We start from the raw sequence: 18,278 nt of genomic DNA, 5'->3' as shown, positions 1-18,278 counted from the left end.
AGGGAGGAATCAGACCCGGCCTATCTCTGCCACGAAATCCTCCCAGCAGGAACAGGCACAGAATCGGGTAAACACCGCGCCTCCCGAATATCTGCCCAGTGCCTATGGACAGCAGACACTTCAGGGCTGTTGGTAAGACTCCACACTGAATGCTTTCTGCAGATTGTGTCACTTAATTTTCAATTTTATAAAAGCTGAAACTAGCAGTTACGAGGTAGAGCTGGTACTGGAGCCCAGTCTGATTTCTGAACCCACACTGCTAAACCTCTGGCTATGTGGCTTTTAGTCTTCTTCGGCTGTCTACACAGTAGCTGCCGGGGGCAGGCTGAGGTTGCTGTGCACAGGTCCAGGAAATGTCCGTGCTGTTGTAATTTTGGAAAATAAGACAATTACTAGATCAACAAATAAGAGCTATTGCAGCTGCAAAACTCTTGGCACAACTGAAGTCACATACTGTTTCTTAGGTCTTACCGCTCATTTCTGGAGTACCCAGCCCGAGGGAGTTGGTCAGGGACTTGTAAAACAATACTAACCTTGTCCAGAAGAGTACACCTTGATTTTGCTGCAAGCTGGAATAACAGTAATCATACTAGTGTGGCTTGGGTGCCCACTTTGTGCCAGAGGCCTTTCACTGTGTAATGACATTTCAGTGATGGACTGTGTATATGACAGCAGTCCCCTAAGATTTATTGCCCAGTGACTTGGTAGCCATCTTAGCTTTCCACTCTACAATGTTAAGTATACCCTCTGGTGTTCAGATAAAACAGCAACCCCTGAACAATGCAGTTCTCCAAAAATATCCTGTCAGTAAGCAACATGTGCTTGTATTGCTCTCAATTCAATATGGAGGGGCTGGCGCTATGGCGCAGCAGGTTAACACTGTGGCCTGAAGTGTTGGCATCCCATATGGGCGCTGGTTCTAATCCTAGCTGCTCCACTTCTGATCCAGCTCTCTGCTATGGCGTGGGAAAGCAGTAGAAGGCTGAAGTCCTTGGGCCCCTGCACCCACGTGGGAGACCTGGAGGAACCTCCTGGCTCCTGGCTTCGCATTGGTGCAGCTCTGGCCGTTGCGGCCAATTGGGAAGTGAACCAGCGCATGGAAGACCTCTCTCTCTCTGCCTCTCCTTTCTCTCTGTAACTCTTTAAAATAAATAAACAAATCTTAAAAACAAACCAAAAACAGCAGGGAATGCTCCCAACTGCTGGTTCACTCCCCAGATGCGAGCTGAGGTCAAAGCTGGGAGCCAGAAATAATCCAGGTCTCCCTTGTGGGTGGCAGAGATTCATCATTTGGGTCATCACTGCTGCCTCCGAGGGGCCCCAATAGCAGGGAACTGGAGGGAACTGGAGTCAGGTATCAAACCCAGGTACTCTGAGACAAGGTATCTTAACTGCTAGGCTAAATGGCCACCCCATGCTCCTAAATCAGATAGGTGCTATTGAGTCCTCCCCCACCCCCCAAAAGAAAAGATTTATTTATTGGGGCCAGTGCTGTGGCACAGTGGGTTAAAGCCCTGGCCTGCAGCACCGGCATCCTATGTGGGCACTGGTTTTTTGAGTCCCAGCTGCTCCACTTTCCATCCAGCTCCCTGCTAATGTGCCTGGGAAAGCAGTGGAGGATGGCCCATGATTTATTTATTTGAAAGGCAGAGAGAGAGGTCTTCCATCTGCTGGTTTACTCCCCAAATGGCCACACTGGCCAGAGCTGGGCCGATATGAAGCCAGGAGCCTGGAGCTTCTTCCAGGTCTCCCACGCAGGGGTCCCAAGTCGGGCCATCTTCTACTGCTTTCTCAGACAATAGCAGAGAGCTGGATCAGATGTGGAACAGCCGGGACTCAAACCAGTACCCATATGGGATGCTGGCAGTATAGGTGGTGGCTTTACCTGCTATGCCATAGCACTGGTCCTTATTGCTGTCTTTTTATAAATGAGAAAACTAAGGCTTAGGGGCTATCAGAATAACTTCCTAAAGTCACACTGCTAATAACTGGTGGAGCTGAGATTCAAACAAACCCATTGACTCTAAACTCCAGGCTCATCCTGTTAGACTAGGGAAGAGCACAGGGATGCTGCTGCATGGCAGGATGCCTGGCAGAGGCCAACAGGAATACCAAATGACACCAGCTCTCTGGCAACACTAAAGGGCAAGGCAGGGTCAACGCTCATCTCAGGGCAGCAAACTTCCTGGAGGTTCAGCTCAAAGCTTGCTTCCTGACAGTGTACACTTAGGGAAAGAATTATGGTGTAACAGAAGTTAGCTTTTAAATTCCAGAATCCTTGGTATACTGAAATATGTGCTGCTTTGTGACGATCCTGTCTCTTGTGCAAAAGGCCCCATTCTTCTGGTGTGGACTAGCTCATCATGGTGGAGGAGAAAGAGAGTGAGATTAAACAAAAAGGGGATCATACCATGTAAACCCCTTTGACACCTTCCAAATGGGTCACGGCGAGATGCCATGGCTGTGAAGGGACCAGCTTGTTCTGATACCACTTTGGGTAGAAAGGCATACAATCACAAAATCAAAATATTTATTTTGTTCTTTTGCACATGACACTGTTAAAACATTCTGACTACAGCCATACTGCTCTCCAGGAGCGTACAATCTAAAACAGTTAACATTAATTGTAGACCCAGTGATTAAGGCATTATATTAAACGAGGACTGTATATCTTTAGTTGTATCTTTTGAAGAAGCAGCTGAGGAGGGCAGGATCAAAATTAAATGACATGAAACTGTACCCCATGCCCTCTTTCCTCCAGCTCCTTTGCAAGGAATCTCCTGTGATTAGAACCCAAGACCAGTACCCACAGCCTGAAAGGGAATTCTGGACAACCCTACTACAGAAGTAGTGAGGAAACTTTCTAATCCCCGATGGACAGAGTGAGGGTTCCCTGTTTGTGGGCAATGCGGGTGTTGAGTGTTCCTCCATCAGACACTGGAGACAGCACCTAAGTCTGTAACTCTGAGGAGAGTACGAGGTACCTTTTCCCAGACTTACAGAAATTCCAGTGGGCAGTTGTTTCTTGAAGCATGCTTAAGGTCTCTAACAGGTTTCTAAATACCAACTTCTGGTATTTACATCTACAAATGGCAATGCCCACTGCATCAGGAGGGCTAGGGAGATTGAACAAACTAGACGATGGGGATAAAAGACCGGAAGTCAGGAAGGGAAAAGGAGAGCAGAATAGGAGGCCAAAGAGGTGAGGGTACAGTCTCCTAACAGCTGTGCACAGGGAAGGAGGAAAAGAGAAGTTTCGGTCCAAAGTGAACAAAGACATCAAGGCATCAAATTCCAAATGAATAGGAGTTCAGAAATCAAAGTCAACGAGACAAGGTCATTATATTATGACAATCCCACAGCTCAGGAAAGACGGAAAGAATTTAAACTTTTTTCTCCTTCACCAGCTTCATCCTTTGGCAACCCTGAACCTCTAAAAGTCAGGTTTTCCAGGAGATTATCTCTATCCTGAAGAGGTTTTTCTCTGTTAGTTTCAGATTTATAATGGTTTTTCTTACCTTACTGATAAGGTCCCAGTACTGGGAAGGTATTTTATAGCAGCTCATGCTGAGATGTCTAGAGAGCACCAGAGTCACTACTAAACCTTGATTCTTACTTGGTTCTCATGGTTTTATGATTCCTTGGCTTCCGAGACAGCCATGGGCTATTTGCACCTTTAGTGCTGGACTCTTGTCAGTAACCGGAATTCACTCTGCCCATGCTAAGTTACCAGGGCTTCAAGCGGATGAAATGAGAGAAAACCACAAAGCTCTAAAATGTTGGTTCTTGGATTTTAACCTCGATCTAGTAGGCTCGTCACCCTCTCTTGGTTCAAAGCCATAGAAGTACACACTCCTCACTCTCCAATATTTAACTGGCATCCACAGAGAAAGTACAAACTTCAAAACCACAACACAAGCCAACAGGACAGCTCTGCCCGAGGCACGGCTGTGTCTGGCTCCGAGGAGGGCAGGGTTGAGCAGACCAGCACAGAAGATTCACTGTACCGAGGTAGTTTGGACTGAAACAAGGCTGCAGTAGAGACTAACAATAAACATCCAATGGGATTCTTCACTTAGAAAAGAGGTTTCTAGCCACTTGTGATCTAATTAATCCCCTAACAGTGACAAAGATGGTCTTTCAGAGGATGGGGATCTGCCTGGCGTGGGCATGGATGCTGGGGCTGATGCAAATCTGGTCATCAGTGGGCCGCACCCTGAGTTTCTCCAAAGAGAAAGCTGAGCTTTGGCCCTTCTGGCCCAGGCTGGCTGATTTACACTGCAGGTCAAAGGTCTCTCTCAACCTTCAAACTCCTTCCAAGAAACCACAGCTCTTTAAAACTGAGGAGTGGTGATTTCATCCATGCTGATCAGAGTACTTTGGCTGCAGCCCTTCCTGCAGATGCGCAGAGGTGCAGGTATAGGTGTACACAGATGGAGCTGCACAACAGTCTTTGGAATGCTTAAGTATTGACCAGCAGCATTTATGACATGAATTATGCCCAGATGTACAACCTACCCATCAGCAATTCAAATTTCCATGCCCAATACCAGATGATGCTTCCTTAATTTAAACCAGAGATTCTTAAAGTGTGGGCCCCCTTGACCATCAATTGGAACAACAATCAAGAACCCAGAAATACCAATTTTGGGGCTCTGGGATTAAGGCCCAGCAATTAGTGTGTCAGCTGCTAGTTCTGATGCATGCTCAACTTTGAAAATCGCTGGTTTGCATGCCGGCACTACAGCTCACTAGGCTAATCCTCCGCCTTGCGGCGCAGGCACACCGGGTTCTAGTCCCGGTCAGGGCGCCGGATTCTGTCCCGGTTGCCCCTCTTCCAGGCCAGCCCTCTGCTGTGGCCAGGGAGTGCAGTGGAGGATGGCCCAAGTACTTGGGCCCTGCACCCCATGGGAGACCAGGATAGGTACCTGGCTCCTGCCATTAGATCAGCGCGGTGCGCCGGCCACAGCGTGCTGGCCGCGGCAGCCATTGGAGGGTGAACCAACGGCAAAGGAAGACCTTTCTCTCTGTCTCTTTCTCTCACTGTCCACTCTGCCTGTAAAAAAAAAAAAAAAAAATCACTGGTTTGGAGACAAACACATGAAAACAGTAATGGGAAAAATTTCAAACTCTTGCTTCATTCAGCTGAGACAAACCAAGGTACTAAGTCAAAGTAAAATGCCAATGGCTTTACAGTTTTATTTTAAAATATCTATTTCTTTTCTCTCAAATTGATTGTCTTTTTTTTTTTTGATTAGCAAATTCATCCTGATCAAAATGGTAAGTGGGAACATAAAATTGATGAGTTAGCAACTCAAGAATACACACTCTGCAAGCCCTGAGCCTGGAATTAGCCTCAACCACCCCTCTGCACACTACAAAGGTTTTGGTGCAAAACATCACAGCTGGAGAAAGGCACAGGGTATTTCCCACTTATTGAGTCCAAAGACTAGAACTCATTTTCTGATGTTAAGTTTGAGTTCCGGGTGTAGTTGGACAAGAATTTCCCTCACCTGCCATTAATCCTGCTCAAAGTCAAACCCTTTCCATCACTGACTCAGGGAAAAACAAAACAACAAAACAAAACAAAACAAAAAACAAATTCATATGCTGTCTGCTAAAAGAAACCAAGAAGATAAAACAAGGAAGCAGATGACCAAGTCATTGAATAGAAAGCTACCCAGATTAGACGAGAACATATAAATGGGATCTAAGATGACAAGGAAAAAGACATCTCGGGTGGCTTCTCTTTAAGAAAAATGGGAATCTCAACTTAGTAGGAAAAAAAAACAGTTTAGGAGGTTACCACTTTACCCCAGGGACTGTAAACTAAACCTCTGTTGAGCTATGTGTGTGTGTGTGTGTGTGTGTGTGTGTGTGTAAGAGGAGCAAGAAGAGATGATTGGAGCAGGAATCATGTCTTCCAGTCTCAAACTGCTTCCCACTGCAATCATTAAGGCCACACCATGGAGTCTGACGTTAATGACAATGCTCTGTGATGTCCACTACCACTGCTTTCTTCCAGCTGAAGAGAAAGTATCCTGTCCCGGCCCCGGCTGCTACGGCAATACAGAGGTACCCGTTGTAGGTCATGAAGATGAGCATGAGGAAGTAGCTGATGACCACCTGGATGATATGCAGCACTGTTTGCAGGAGGTGAGGAAAGCTTAGCATCTGCTGCCTGGAGAGCAAATGGGGACACAACAATCAGACTTCTAGGAGCTCTGAGACCTGGAGGAGGGCAAACGTTGTAGCCACGAGGGCAGCCTCACCTGAACTGCCTTACCACCATCTTGGCAACTCGTGGGCACTTGTGGGTATGGACATTTTACAGTCCCTGAGAATGGAATACCATAGGCTGCCAGGTTGATAAGCATCAGCCAGATATGGTTATATGTGCTTTGAGGAGGAGGACACAGCAAGGAGCAATCCCAGCTTGTCTCCACCTTGGGTCCTGAAAGGGAAGGCTTAGGGAACGTCGGGCCTGTGGGCAATATAAGGCCCCTGAAATCAATTGGTTTGGCCCTGCCAAGGCAACTGCAGGTGGGACTCAAATTCAATAAATCTATAGCAGACTAATTTTGTAAGTCAATCATTTTGTCTGGCCTACAAATGATGCTATAAATAACCAAAGGCCCTTGGCAGAAAAAAGTTTCCCCACTCCTGCAAAACCTCCCATACTTATCTGCCTGAACATTTTTAGGCCTTCCCCCTTGGCAAAGTTCATGTTCCACAAAAGTGGAAACAGAATTGAGGGCTGGGTGGTATAGTAGAAACAACTAAATTAAGGATCAGGAGATCTGGTTACTCATTCTTTCATCTTAACTAAGTTCCAATCTTTTGGGGCTTTAATAAGCTCATCACTACCATGGGAATAAATAATCTTGTTTGCTTGAAAGCTCGAGAGGTTGGTCTTTGGGATTTCTTGAGGCCCAATCTAGTTTTAAGACCTATATTTCTATCAAAACTGGAACTCAAAAAGCAATGCTAATCTATGGAAAAGCTAGCAGTCATCCAAATACTTTCTTGGAATATAGACATCAGTACAATTTTATATTGTAAATAAAATGGGGATAGTGCTGACCAGGTTTACTCTTTTAGAGAAAGTAATCAATTACATTCTACTCTTTTATACCTTGACTGAATAAATTTCTTAACCTGTTCACTAATATTTTGGCAAATATTTGAAAATATGGATTCCTTACTTATCTTCTTCCAAAATGACCAGTATCCAGAACAAACAATTGTGTTTGCACATAGGTTCCTATCCTTCCTCCTTTGGCCTGCTCATAATCCACACCACACACCTCTAAAGACAGTTTTGAGCAAGGTCATGTGGAATCACTAACTGAAGAACAGGGCAGCTATGAGTAAGACAGCGGTTCTCCTGCTTAACTAGTCCAGCTTTCTGGAACTCCCATCTGGACCTGTTCAATCGTCTTACCCAACAGTTTTATGTGTCTCCATAAGGATGGTTCCATTTGGTCCTGGCACAGGCATGGAATTGTAGCGAATGCTGACTTGTGACTTCCGTAGCAGGCTCTCTCGGGCTATCTTGAGTCCCTCATAGAACATTGCTAGTAGAAACACTGCCACAAAAGCTCCAGCCATTTCTAAGCAGGGAAGGAAAAGATGGTGATACTGTGAAACAGATCATTGGTCAGTGCAGCTAGAAAGACAAAGTAAAAAAGTACTACTCTTAGTTTCTTCATATATTATACTGTTACCCCTTACTTGCCCAGATGGGAGAACAGCTTATATAGTCTTGGTGAAAACCATTGCCTCTGTGGAATAACACATTTACTTTCTGATGAAGATCCAAAAGAGCATCTGAACAATAAAAACCTTTTGATTTAGCTGCTTGATGGCATTAAATTAGCTATTAAATTGAAACACAGTGTAGAATATGGAAAAGGAAAATAGCATTTAAAGTACTGACTACATTTCTTGAATATGCACTTCAGTTCTTTTACACTGTAAGGTGCTGGTACTGACATGAATGTATTAAAATACTAGTTTAACACACCAGCTGAACTAAATGCTCCCTTTCCTGCCAAAACAAATTGATTTTGTGGATACAAAGATATATTTGGTACTAAAGCAGTCCAGCTAATTATGGATCTTGTGCAATTTCAATTTAAAGCTTACTGATGCAACAAGATAGGCACAATCAGCTACCTCCAAACCAGGAGAGATTCTAACAGTGGGCATGCCAAGCACTAGGAAGGATGTGGCCCACAGTCTGTACACTAGAAGGAACACTGGTGTAGGCAGCTCTTGGAGGTTTGGGTCTTGTCCTTGCTGACACACTAACATTACGTTATTTAGGGTGTAACGTTCCACTAGTTGTAAAATAGAAAGGTTGGTATTAGATTAACAGTTTTAACTTAGGGTTTATTTTGTAGTGTTTTCACTTGTTTGTAGCTTTATGTCTAGGAACAACAGTTTATCAAACAAAAAACATTCTGAAAAAAGAATAAAAAGAAATTGATTGCAAAAGACATTTATCAGGCATCTAGATTATTTTTCAGAGCTCCAAAAACATAAACATGTTATTGAAAGGAAGTTTACTGGAAGACCAAAATAAATATTGTGTATCCTACCCCGTAGGTAGGAAATAGGAACCAAGATGGTTATGCATCATGACCAAACTGATTCAGTAATTAGGACAGAAAGAGATGCTGGATTTCCAAAAGCTTTGTCACCATTTCTCAAGTGACTGACACCTTCAAATACTGCCTGATAGTGTACTCACCTCCAGCTGTATTGATCACCAAACCAGAAAACAACAGTTCCACATTCTTAAAGCCAAAGTAGAACGTCATAGGCTGCCAGAAAATCAAAATGAGCCAATTAGAGTTGACTAAAGATCCTAAGTGAGGGAAAGAAGCTTACAACATTAAAAAGTAGCAGATCTGGGGAAGCAGAGACATTCACTGAAGAGGGAGGCTTTCTCCCTTATCTTAGCATATTCATTAATATCACAGGCACCACGCAAGAGTCTTCTCCTGTGGTCCCACTGCCAACTTTCCTCTTTTCTACACAAAGCACAAAGACCAGAAGTCCATTCAGAAAAGGGTCCATTTCATAAAGAAGCTGGAGAAGACAGAACCCTTGAAATCGTGGTTCTAATGTAACTCTGCAACTGACTTGCCACATGATCTTGGGCAAATCACATGACTTGTGTGGGTCTGTGTTAGTTTTTTCTCATGAGTAAGCTGACCTTTAGCGATAATACACTGGCAGTACTGAAGGTCCATGATTTCCGTGTCCCAGATGGGAAAGGACCTGTGCTGCCTCTCCTGTGGCACTCACCATCATCATCATCATGCTGCCGTCTCCTCCGCCATGGGAGTGTGAGGCTGTGGTGGTCATGTGGCCCATATGGTGGGAATGATTCATTTTCCCAGGAAAAGTTCGGATGCAGCAAAAGAGTCTCTTAAAAAAAAAAAAAAAAAAGAATGACTTATCACAACCTAAGGATATAAAAATCTTGTTTCATGGTAAATTTGTAAGACTTTTATCTATATGGAATTTCATGCAATGAAATTTACCTGTAGAGAGAAAATTAACAGGTTCTGATAAGGATCACTTTTGGAGACTGTGGCAGAAGGGACTTGAACCTAGGGCCTCAGATACCTGACCCCCTTCCTTAGTTTATAAAATTGTTCCTTTAAGGGGCCAGCATTGTTGGCACAGCGGGTTAAGCTGCCACTTGTGACCGGCTCCACCTTCAGTATAGCTCCCTTCTAATGTACCTGTGATAGCAACGGAAATTGACCTAAATATCTGTGCCTCTGCCATCCATGTGGAAGACCCAAATGGAGTTCCAGGCTCCTGGCTTCTGCCTGGCCCAATTCCAGTGCTTATGGCTATCTGGGGAGTGAAAAAGTATATGGAAGATTTCTTTCCCTTTCTGCCTTTCAAATAAATAAAATATATCTTAAAAAACTATTTGTTCCTTTAAGAGACATGTTTAATATACCCAGATTTAAAGATGAGAAATGCAGCCTGTTTAAGTTGCAGGAAACAATTTGTAACAATGTACAAATGGATGCCATTAAAGCAATTTAATAGCTCTAAGGCTTTCTAATCATGTCAGTAGATAAAAAGCAAGTAATTCAGATAACTCACCTAATGGGGATGACCTGTGTTTAATCAGGATGTTCAGGTTACATTTTCACGAATGGACAACCAGCCTTCAAGCTAATTTAAATTTGAAAAAAGGTCTACTGCCGCCCTAGGCAAGCAATGTACTCAGGCTTTGGATACAATTTGAGTCCTACAAGGACACTGGAGTTGAGAACATGAAAAACAAGATATAAATTGGATATTCTATATTAGATTAAGTCTAGACACTGTATAATCAGCTTTGTATTTTTTCAACTACATCCATGCTGTACTGCAAAAGTCAATGTGGGCCATAAACCAGGGAGCATTAATTTCTATAGCAGGAGCTGGGGAAGTTGGGGTGTATCTGGAAAGGGAGGTGTTGGTAGAAACTGTTTATGTGTCCCTCAACTCCAATTTGTGGAAGAAAGAGTGGCTTCTGGAATTCCAAGTAGGTTTTCCTATTCATGAGCCTGAGTGTGCTTCTCATTATTCATTCCCTCAATCAAAATTTATCAAGCACCTACTATGTGCCAAACTCTGAGCCAAGTAACAGAACAATTTTTGCGGTGTGATTAATGCTGGGATGGAAAGAAACAGGCTGTTGTGACAGTATTCCTAGGAAGTGAAGGAGAGATGGACTTCAGATAGGAAATCTATACACAGTCATGCAGCCATGGGAGTCTAACTCCAAATCACAAATATTCAGCCATCTATTTTCCCATCTTTAACTCCTACCCCATGGTTCTGTAACAGCAGCCTTAAGAAACAAGTTCTTACTTCCAGTGGAAGACAAAGCAAAGTGGCAGGGATATTCAAAGTTCAACTTTTTTTTTTTTTAAAGATTTTATTTATTTATTTGGGAGGTAGAGTTATAGACAGTGAGAGGGAAAGACAGAAAGAAAGGTCTTCTATCCACTGGTTCACTCCCCAAATGGCCACAACAGCTGGAGCTGCATCGATCCAAAGCCAGGAGCCAGGAGCTTCCTCTGGGTCTTCCACCTGGGTTCAGGGGCCCAAGTACTTGGGCCATCTTCCACTGCTTTCCCAGGCCATAGGAGAGCTGGATGGGAAGAGGAGCAGCCGGGACTAGAACTGTCACCCATATGGGATGCCAACACTGCAGGTGGAGAATTAACCTACTCTGCCACAGTGCTGGCGCCTAAAGTGCAACTGTGAATTTAAGTAACTGTCATGTCAGATACTATATTATTTTATAAGTATAAATCTTGAATATTTGGTATGATTAATACCATTGTCATAAAAGGAACTAGATTGGAAATGCAAACAGATATTTAACAGTATTTGTCCACAAGTATATATTTTTTAAAGATTGATTTATTTGAAAGGTAGCATTACAGAGAAATAGTGAGAAACAGAGCTCCTTCATTCACTGGTCCACTCCCCAAATGGCTGAAACCAGAAGCCTGGACCCCCATCCAGGTCTCTCACATGGTGGCAGGGGCCCAAGCACTTGGACAGTCTTCTGTCTTCCCAGGTGCATTAGCAGGAAGTTGGGTCAGAAGTAGAACAGCTGTCACTAGAATCAGTGCTCAAATGGGATGCTGGAATCACAGGTGGTGGCCCCATCCACAAAAATTTTATAGTAAGCACTAAATATCAGAACACACACCAAAAAAGTGACAATGGATGATGGACAGGGGTTTTAGAGGAAATAACTGCAGAATGGAGAGTTCACTGGTACCTCAATGATCCTAAATTAGGATTCTGAACCAAGCAAATGAAGTGAATTAAGAATGAAAAGACTGCAGCCAGCATTGTGGCATAGCAGGTAGAGCTGCTGCCTGAGATGCCAGCATCCCGTATGGGCAACCAGTTCAAGCCCCCTGCTCCACTTCCAATCCAGTTCTCTGCTAATGTGCCTGGGAAGGCAGCAGAAGATGGCCCAAGTCCTTGGCCTCTGCCACCCATGTGGGAGACCTGAAAGAAGCTCCTGGCTTCTGGCTTCAAACCAGCCCTGTTCAGGTCATCGAGGCCATTTGGGGAGTGAACTAGCAGATAGAAGATCTCTTTCTCTGTTAATTCCACCTTTCAAATAAATAAATTAATCTTTTTTTTTTTTTTTTTTTTTTTTAAAAAGCACTGAAAAAACTTTCTTGAGTCAGCACATCCTCATATGGAGACTGAAGCTGAAGTCAAGTCACAAGTTTTGTTCTCTTCCAACAAGAGTCTGGAGAGTTTACAGCACTGGAAATCATAAAGGATAATTTCATCCAGTATTATCAACACAATCCTGGTCACGAAGAAGCAAGGAGTATCAGTTAAGGCCTTTCTGTTGTAAGACACCAAGGGAGATGCAGAGATGAACCAGAAACAGTTGGGCTCAAGGAGCTTCTAGGCCAAAAGCTGGAAGGGGAAACTGAATAGAAATAATTTTCATTTTGGGGTATAAAATTACATGTAAAGGACTATTTAAAAAGCAAGAATAAACACCACAAACTATTGTTGTACCATGAACTTTTACATTATTCCTATTCGCAGTTTTCGAAGACTCACAAGTTCCTAATTATTCTGACCCCTCATTACCAATTAGAGGTACATGTTCAATGACAACACATTACCAAATCTCTCTCTCTCTTTTTTTTTTACATTAGACTTTATTTATTTATTTATTTATTTATTTATTTATTTATTTTTGACAGGCAGAGTGGACAGCGAGAGAGAGAGTCAGAGAGAAAGGTCTTCCTTTTGCCGTTGGTTCACCCTCCAATGGCCGCCGCGGCCGGTGTGCTGCGGCCGGCGCACCACGCTGATCCGAAGGCAGGAGCCAGGTGCTTATCCTGGTCTCCCATGCGGGTGCAGGGCCCAAGGACTTGGGCCATCCTCCACTGTACTCCCGGGCCACAGCAGAGAGCTGGCCTGGAAGAGGGGCAACCGGGACAGAATCCAGCGCCCCACCAAATCTCTTTAAACATACCAGAGACCCAGGAATTCATACATATGTTCAAACCTTAAGAAAATCTTCCAACTTATGCATTTACTCTGAAATATCATCCGTGTAGGATACAATTCACTTTCAAATGTACTAGCTAACAGAGCAGGATTAGAATCTACTTGCTTTTGTTGTCAGTGAACAATGGACTTCTTATAATAAAATTCCACCTCAAGGCTTACCCAGTGGTATATGAACATGAAGGAACTAATCTGGTGGAAATTAACATACAAAAATACACCATAGAGTCAAACCCTTCCCAGTAAGTCCTTATGCTTGCTCACTAATCATCTTAGTGTAAGAAAAGTCCCACGGGAATATACCAAACCGATGTCAAAAAAGGAAAAACTAAGGAATTATTAAGGCATAATAAATGATTATAATTTTCCCCTTCCTACTTAATTTTCATTGATGTGTCCTATGTATTTGGATAACTCATCAAATGCACCTAACTCATTCTTGGTAGAATAGAAATGCTGTCATTGGTTAATTTTGATCTCTCCTTCAATAGTTCTCATCTAAAATGACCCAAGCTCAGTTTCTTTCAGAATAAAAATGGGTACTTAAGTAAGAAAAGTACTGTGTCCAGGGGCACACCAGTAGTGTTTGTTTTCTCAATTTGTAACCTGAGGAAAATGGTTTCATCTCATGGTAATCGGGAACTGTGCTGTTCTCTTTGGCTTATTCAAGTTTCTCTAACCTCCACAGCCACTTCAACTACTGCTCTCTAAGAACTGTTTTCGCTAATGTAGCCCAGCCTCATCATCTCTTTCTATGAACTGGGTTCAAGGTCCACAAAGTAGCTGGACTGTACTTTTATGGAATCAAAAATGCAGTTATGATTAGTGGAATTCGTGGAAGAGTAAGTAATGATTAGTGACGGGTGGAACCTAAGGAAAATCTTTTTAAGAGGGTAATCTGATTACATGACCTGCAAAAGTGCCTTCGCCTCTCCTCAGCTGGTTTTCCAGACAGCGAAGCCTGAAGGAGGGCTGCTGCGAGGACTCAATGCAATCACACCCACTGAGCACCTCAGTGCCTGACAAATGGTAGCTATTACTTTATTGGAAATAAACCTCAAACAGGGAAAATTCAGTGAGTGAGCTTTGTGGGAGAAGACACCAGTCAGCATATTAGCATTCTGTTAGAGTCTCTCCTACGGAGCTCTAATTGAGACCACGAAGTGGCTGACAACAGGCATGTGGGTAACTCCTAAGAGCTGCTGCTTCTGGTAGAAAACCTTAAGGAAAACCAAGATATGGTCCAGGAATTGACTATTACAACAACTGCCATCATACGAAGCATGAATTTGTATGGAACTCAGTTCCTATAAAACAGATAAGGAAAGAAGTCTCTCAGGATGGCTTTCCACTGTTCCATTTCGAAGAACATTTATCTCATATCCAATTGGGTACTTGAAGTTGGTCACGTGCCAACTGGCTTCTATTTGCCCTGAATACTATGAGATATGAGAAACAGTGCATTCCAGCTTTGTATTTCTATTTCCTCCTTTCCTCCACTTAATAAGTATGGTGCAATACTTACATAAATAGCTGACAAAACAACCTTGTGTTTAAGGGTCTAATTCTTTCACAGTCTAGCTTTGAGGATAATCAAAAAAGAAGTTACCTTCAGTCCTGCCCCATCTCTCCTATCACAGATTCATTGTAAAGCTCAACTAGAGGCCTGGGCTCTTTGCAAAACCTAGACTCCCTAGCCAAATAAACATGAATTCTTGAAAGAAGTTGGGAGATTAGCAGGAAGGCTAAATTCTGTGCTTATTCTGGGTCTTTGCATTGACTTTATCTCTAATAGGTTTAGTCTGAACTTCAAATTCTTATTTTCCCAGCTTGCACAGTGACAGGTAAGACCAATGGAGATTAGATTCCATAGAAGACTACACAGAAGTGGTTGTATATCTGCCACAAAGCCCCTCTTCTCTAGCCCAGTCAGATGTAATCTAGGGCTTCAGAAAATTCTTTTGGAGACTGCCTACAATCTTTCCTAACTTTTGTGATAAGGACACTAAAGAAGAAAGTTTTTATCCTTAAAATGATTAGGTTCATGTTCCCTTTTAAGTCTACAAAAACATTAAGCAAAAAGAAATCCATCTAGTTGTTCTGCTTTCTGTAGTCACTAATTACGATTGGTGACACAACCTTCTGCTGAGTACAGATATAGGAAATTCAAGATCAAAGACAGTGCACTATCATAAACAGGGAGGCATGCTTATGGACTATGTTCACATCATCAAGCAACCAGTTTAACTGGGCGAATTCTACCTTTTGCTCACCTGTACAAGGTCAGGAGAAATTCTGAGAAATGGCTGTGGCTTTGCTTCATGGTACCTTTAAAAAACTTCCCTATATTCAAAGGTCTAATTCTTTCACAGTCTAAGGCAGGGGTGGAGAACTTCCAGCCCTTGGGCCATAGAAGGCCTTCGAAATCATTTGGCCTGGCCCTGCCAAGGTAACTGCAAGTGGGACTTGAAATGTAATAAATCTGTAACAGGCTAATTTTTTAAGGTAATAAATTTGTATGGCCCATGAATGATGTTATAAATATCCAAATGGTGCCCGGCAGACAAAAGGTTCCCCGCTCCTGCTCTAAGGGTAGAGTATAGGTGAGCCTTCCTGTAGGTGAACTTTAAAATTCTCTTGATGGCTTTATGATTCCACACTTAAGTTGTCCTTGTGGGGAGGGGGGAAATGAAGGAGATGTAAGAATAAAGGGGAGGGGCCAGCACTGTGGCATAGTGGGTAAAGCCACAGCCTGCAGTGCTAGCATCCCATATGGGCGCCAGTTCGAGTCTCAGCTGCTTCACTTCTGATCCAGCTCTCTGCTATGGCCTGGGAAAGCAGTAAAAGATTACCCAAGTCCTTGAGCCCCTGCACCCACATGGGAGGTCTGGAGGAAGCTCCTGGCTCCTGGCTTCAGATCAGCACAGCTCCAGCTATTGGCGGCCATCTGGGGAGTGAACCAGCGGATGGAAGACCTCTCTCTCTCTGACTTTCAAGTAAATAAATACATCTTTGAAAAGAAGAATAAAGGGGAGACCTTGATATAAAGCAGCAATATACAGGGATTAGGGGGTCTGCTCATAATTTGGCATTCCAGGCAAACATGTTGGAGTTGCTTAAAATAAATGTGGTAGTTACCAGTAAGTGGGAAGGGGAAATACAATTTGATGAATATACGGAAGACCCTTCCCCGTGAAGGCCATGGCACTGTCCATCCATCCCCTGGTTCCTGATGTCTCATATTCCTGTTCTAAACTGACTCACAGAGATATGATTGTAATTGTATTGTCCTTTGGATATATAAGGCCTTTCTTGGACTGAGTCTTTCTTGAGGTACAATGATAACATGTTTCCTTAATTGTTACCCATTTCTCTTACAAAGGGTATTAGGCTTGAGTAAATCATAGGTCATAGCCAGACCTATCAGAAATTCACAACTCCCAAAGGTCCAGCCCAGCCAATGTATTAAAAATACTGAGCCGGCGCCGCGGCTCAATAGGCTAATCCTCCGCCTTGAGGCGCTGGCACACCGGGTTCCAGTCCCGGTTGGGGCGCCGGATTCTGTCCCGGTTGCCCCTCTTCCAGGCCAGCTCTCTGCTGTGGCTGTGGCCAGGGAGTGCAGTGGAGGATGGCCCAAGTGCTTGGGCCCTGCACCCCATGGGAGACCAGGAGAAGTACCTGGCTCCTGCCTTCGGATCAGCGCGATGCGCTGGCCGCAGCGCGCCAGCCATGGTGGCCATTGGAGGGTGAACCAATGGCAAAAGGAAGACCTTTCTCTCTGTCTCTCTCTCTCACTATCCACTCTGCCTGTAAAAAAAAATACTGAAGATCAGTGGCAAGAAAACAGATCAACAACAAAAGAAATGTAAAGGATCGTAGAATTATATACATTCAAACACCTATTACTCCCCTCAGAGCTAAGAGTTCATACAGAGGGTGGGCAGGTACAGTGGGAAGAATCACTATATTCCTAAGGTTGTATTTATGAAATGCATGAAGTTTGTATTCCTTATACAAAAGGTTTCTGGGAGGAAAAAAAAGAGTTCATACAGCACTTGCTACAATATAAATTTAGGAGAATAATCGCCCCAAACTGACACATCGCTACCTTTGCCACACACACTTAAACATACAAAATCCGTCTAGATTTTATCTTTTAAAAAAATTTCCAGTAAAACAATGGCTACCATCCGCCCCCTCCACCGGCCCCTGGCTTTTTGCCTTTGTTGACAATAAAAATAACTTCAAGGGATCATCTGTAACAAATTTGTACATGATGTTTTTCATGGCAATGGCTGGGCTAACAAAGATGTTAATAGAACTGGCCAATAATTAATTTAGTAATTATTTGCAGATTTCAATAGTCTATCATTCTGTTATTTTCTCTTTCTTCACCATATACCAAAGTGAACTCTATTACATCAGATAATCTACACAGGGTGCCCTGAAAGCACTTCTCATAAAAAGAAACCAAACTATGCACAGTCTACAAACTCAAGTAATAGCAGAATTTATGTGGCTGAATTACTCATCCATCAGTCTAGTGGGCTGCATCAAAAGTAGCCAACTGCCAGACATATAAAGAGGAAAACTACTTCAAACAATTACACTTAAAACTTAAAGAGCCTTCATTTATGAGTAGTCAACGACCTAGGCAAACAAGAAATGCTGCATGGATTGACAAGTTTTTAAGAGAATAAAACAGCAGCTATGAATTAGTGGCAGTAACTCCTTTACTCAGAGGCTCTTGGCTAAGAGTATCTATTTTAGCCGAAGGGGTAACTCAGGAGCTGTCCTGAGAATCTTTTTCTCCCTATATCAGTGGAAAGACATAAAGCTATCCTTATTCTGAGGTCTAATCAGAAAGAGGCAAAATCTACTTTATTTCTGGATTTCGGTTCAAGGTCACCCCCTTCTATCGTAATTCCATCTGTCTCCATCACTCTACTTTATTAAGCTGTTCAGACTGAGTGAAAGAGATGAGAACCTGTTGGGGCAAGACCGATCCTGAAGGGACTGATGACACTGTGAATTATCCAGCCACTGAGGGCTATCACTTTCAAGGGAAAGCAAACTTAATTTCTTAAATGCCCACTATGCAGTCTCTAGATCACCTATGTCTACTGGGCAAACAGGAGTGAACTATCCACTACCACATAAATAACAAACATAAATGAAAAATAACTCGCTTAAAC

General features: G+C 43.2%; 1 protein-coding gene across 1 annotated transcript in view; it reads right to left on the bottom strand.

Annotated features, from left to right (window-relative positions):
• Nucleotides 1-2,508: 2,508 nt before the first annotated feature.
• The window catches only part of SLC31A1 (solute carrier family 31 member 1), a 38,997-nt gene continuing 23,227 nt past the window's right edge, over nt 2,509-18,278 (bottom strand). Inside the window, exons 2-5 of the mRNA XM_070055763.1 lie at nt 9,316-9,438; nt 8,756-8,828; nt 7,445-7,613; nt 2,509-6,181 (exon numbers count right to left, since the gene is read on the bottom strand). Of these exons, the coding sequence (XP_069911864.1) occupies nt 5,980-6,181; nt 7,445-7,613; nt 8,756-8,828; nt 9,316-9,402 (531 nt within the window). The 5' untranslated portion in view covers nt 9,403-9,438 and the 3' untranslated portion in view covers nt 2,509-5,979. The remainder of the gene's footprint in view (nt 6,182-7,444; nt 7,614-8,755; nt 8,829-9,315; nt 9,439-18,278) is intronic.

Source organism: Oryctolagus cuniculus, chromosome 1 (genome assembly GCF_964237555.1).
Source record: "Oryctolagus cuniculus chromosome 1, mOryCun1.1, whole genome shotgun sequence".
Classification (NCBI taxonomy): domain Eukaryota; kingdom Metazoa; phylum Chordata; class Mammalia; order Lagomorpha; family Leporidae; genus Oryctolagus; species Oryctolagus cuniculus.
This window is presented reverse-complemented; position numbering and strand designations above follow the sequence as displayed.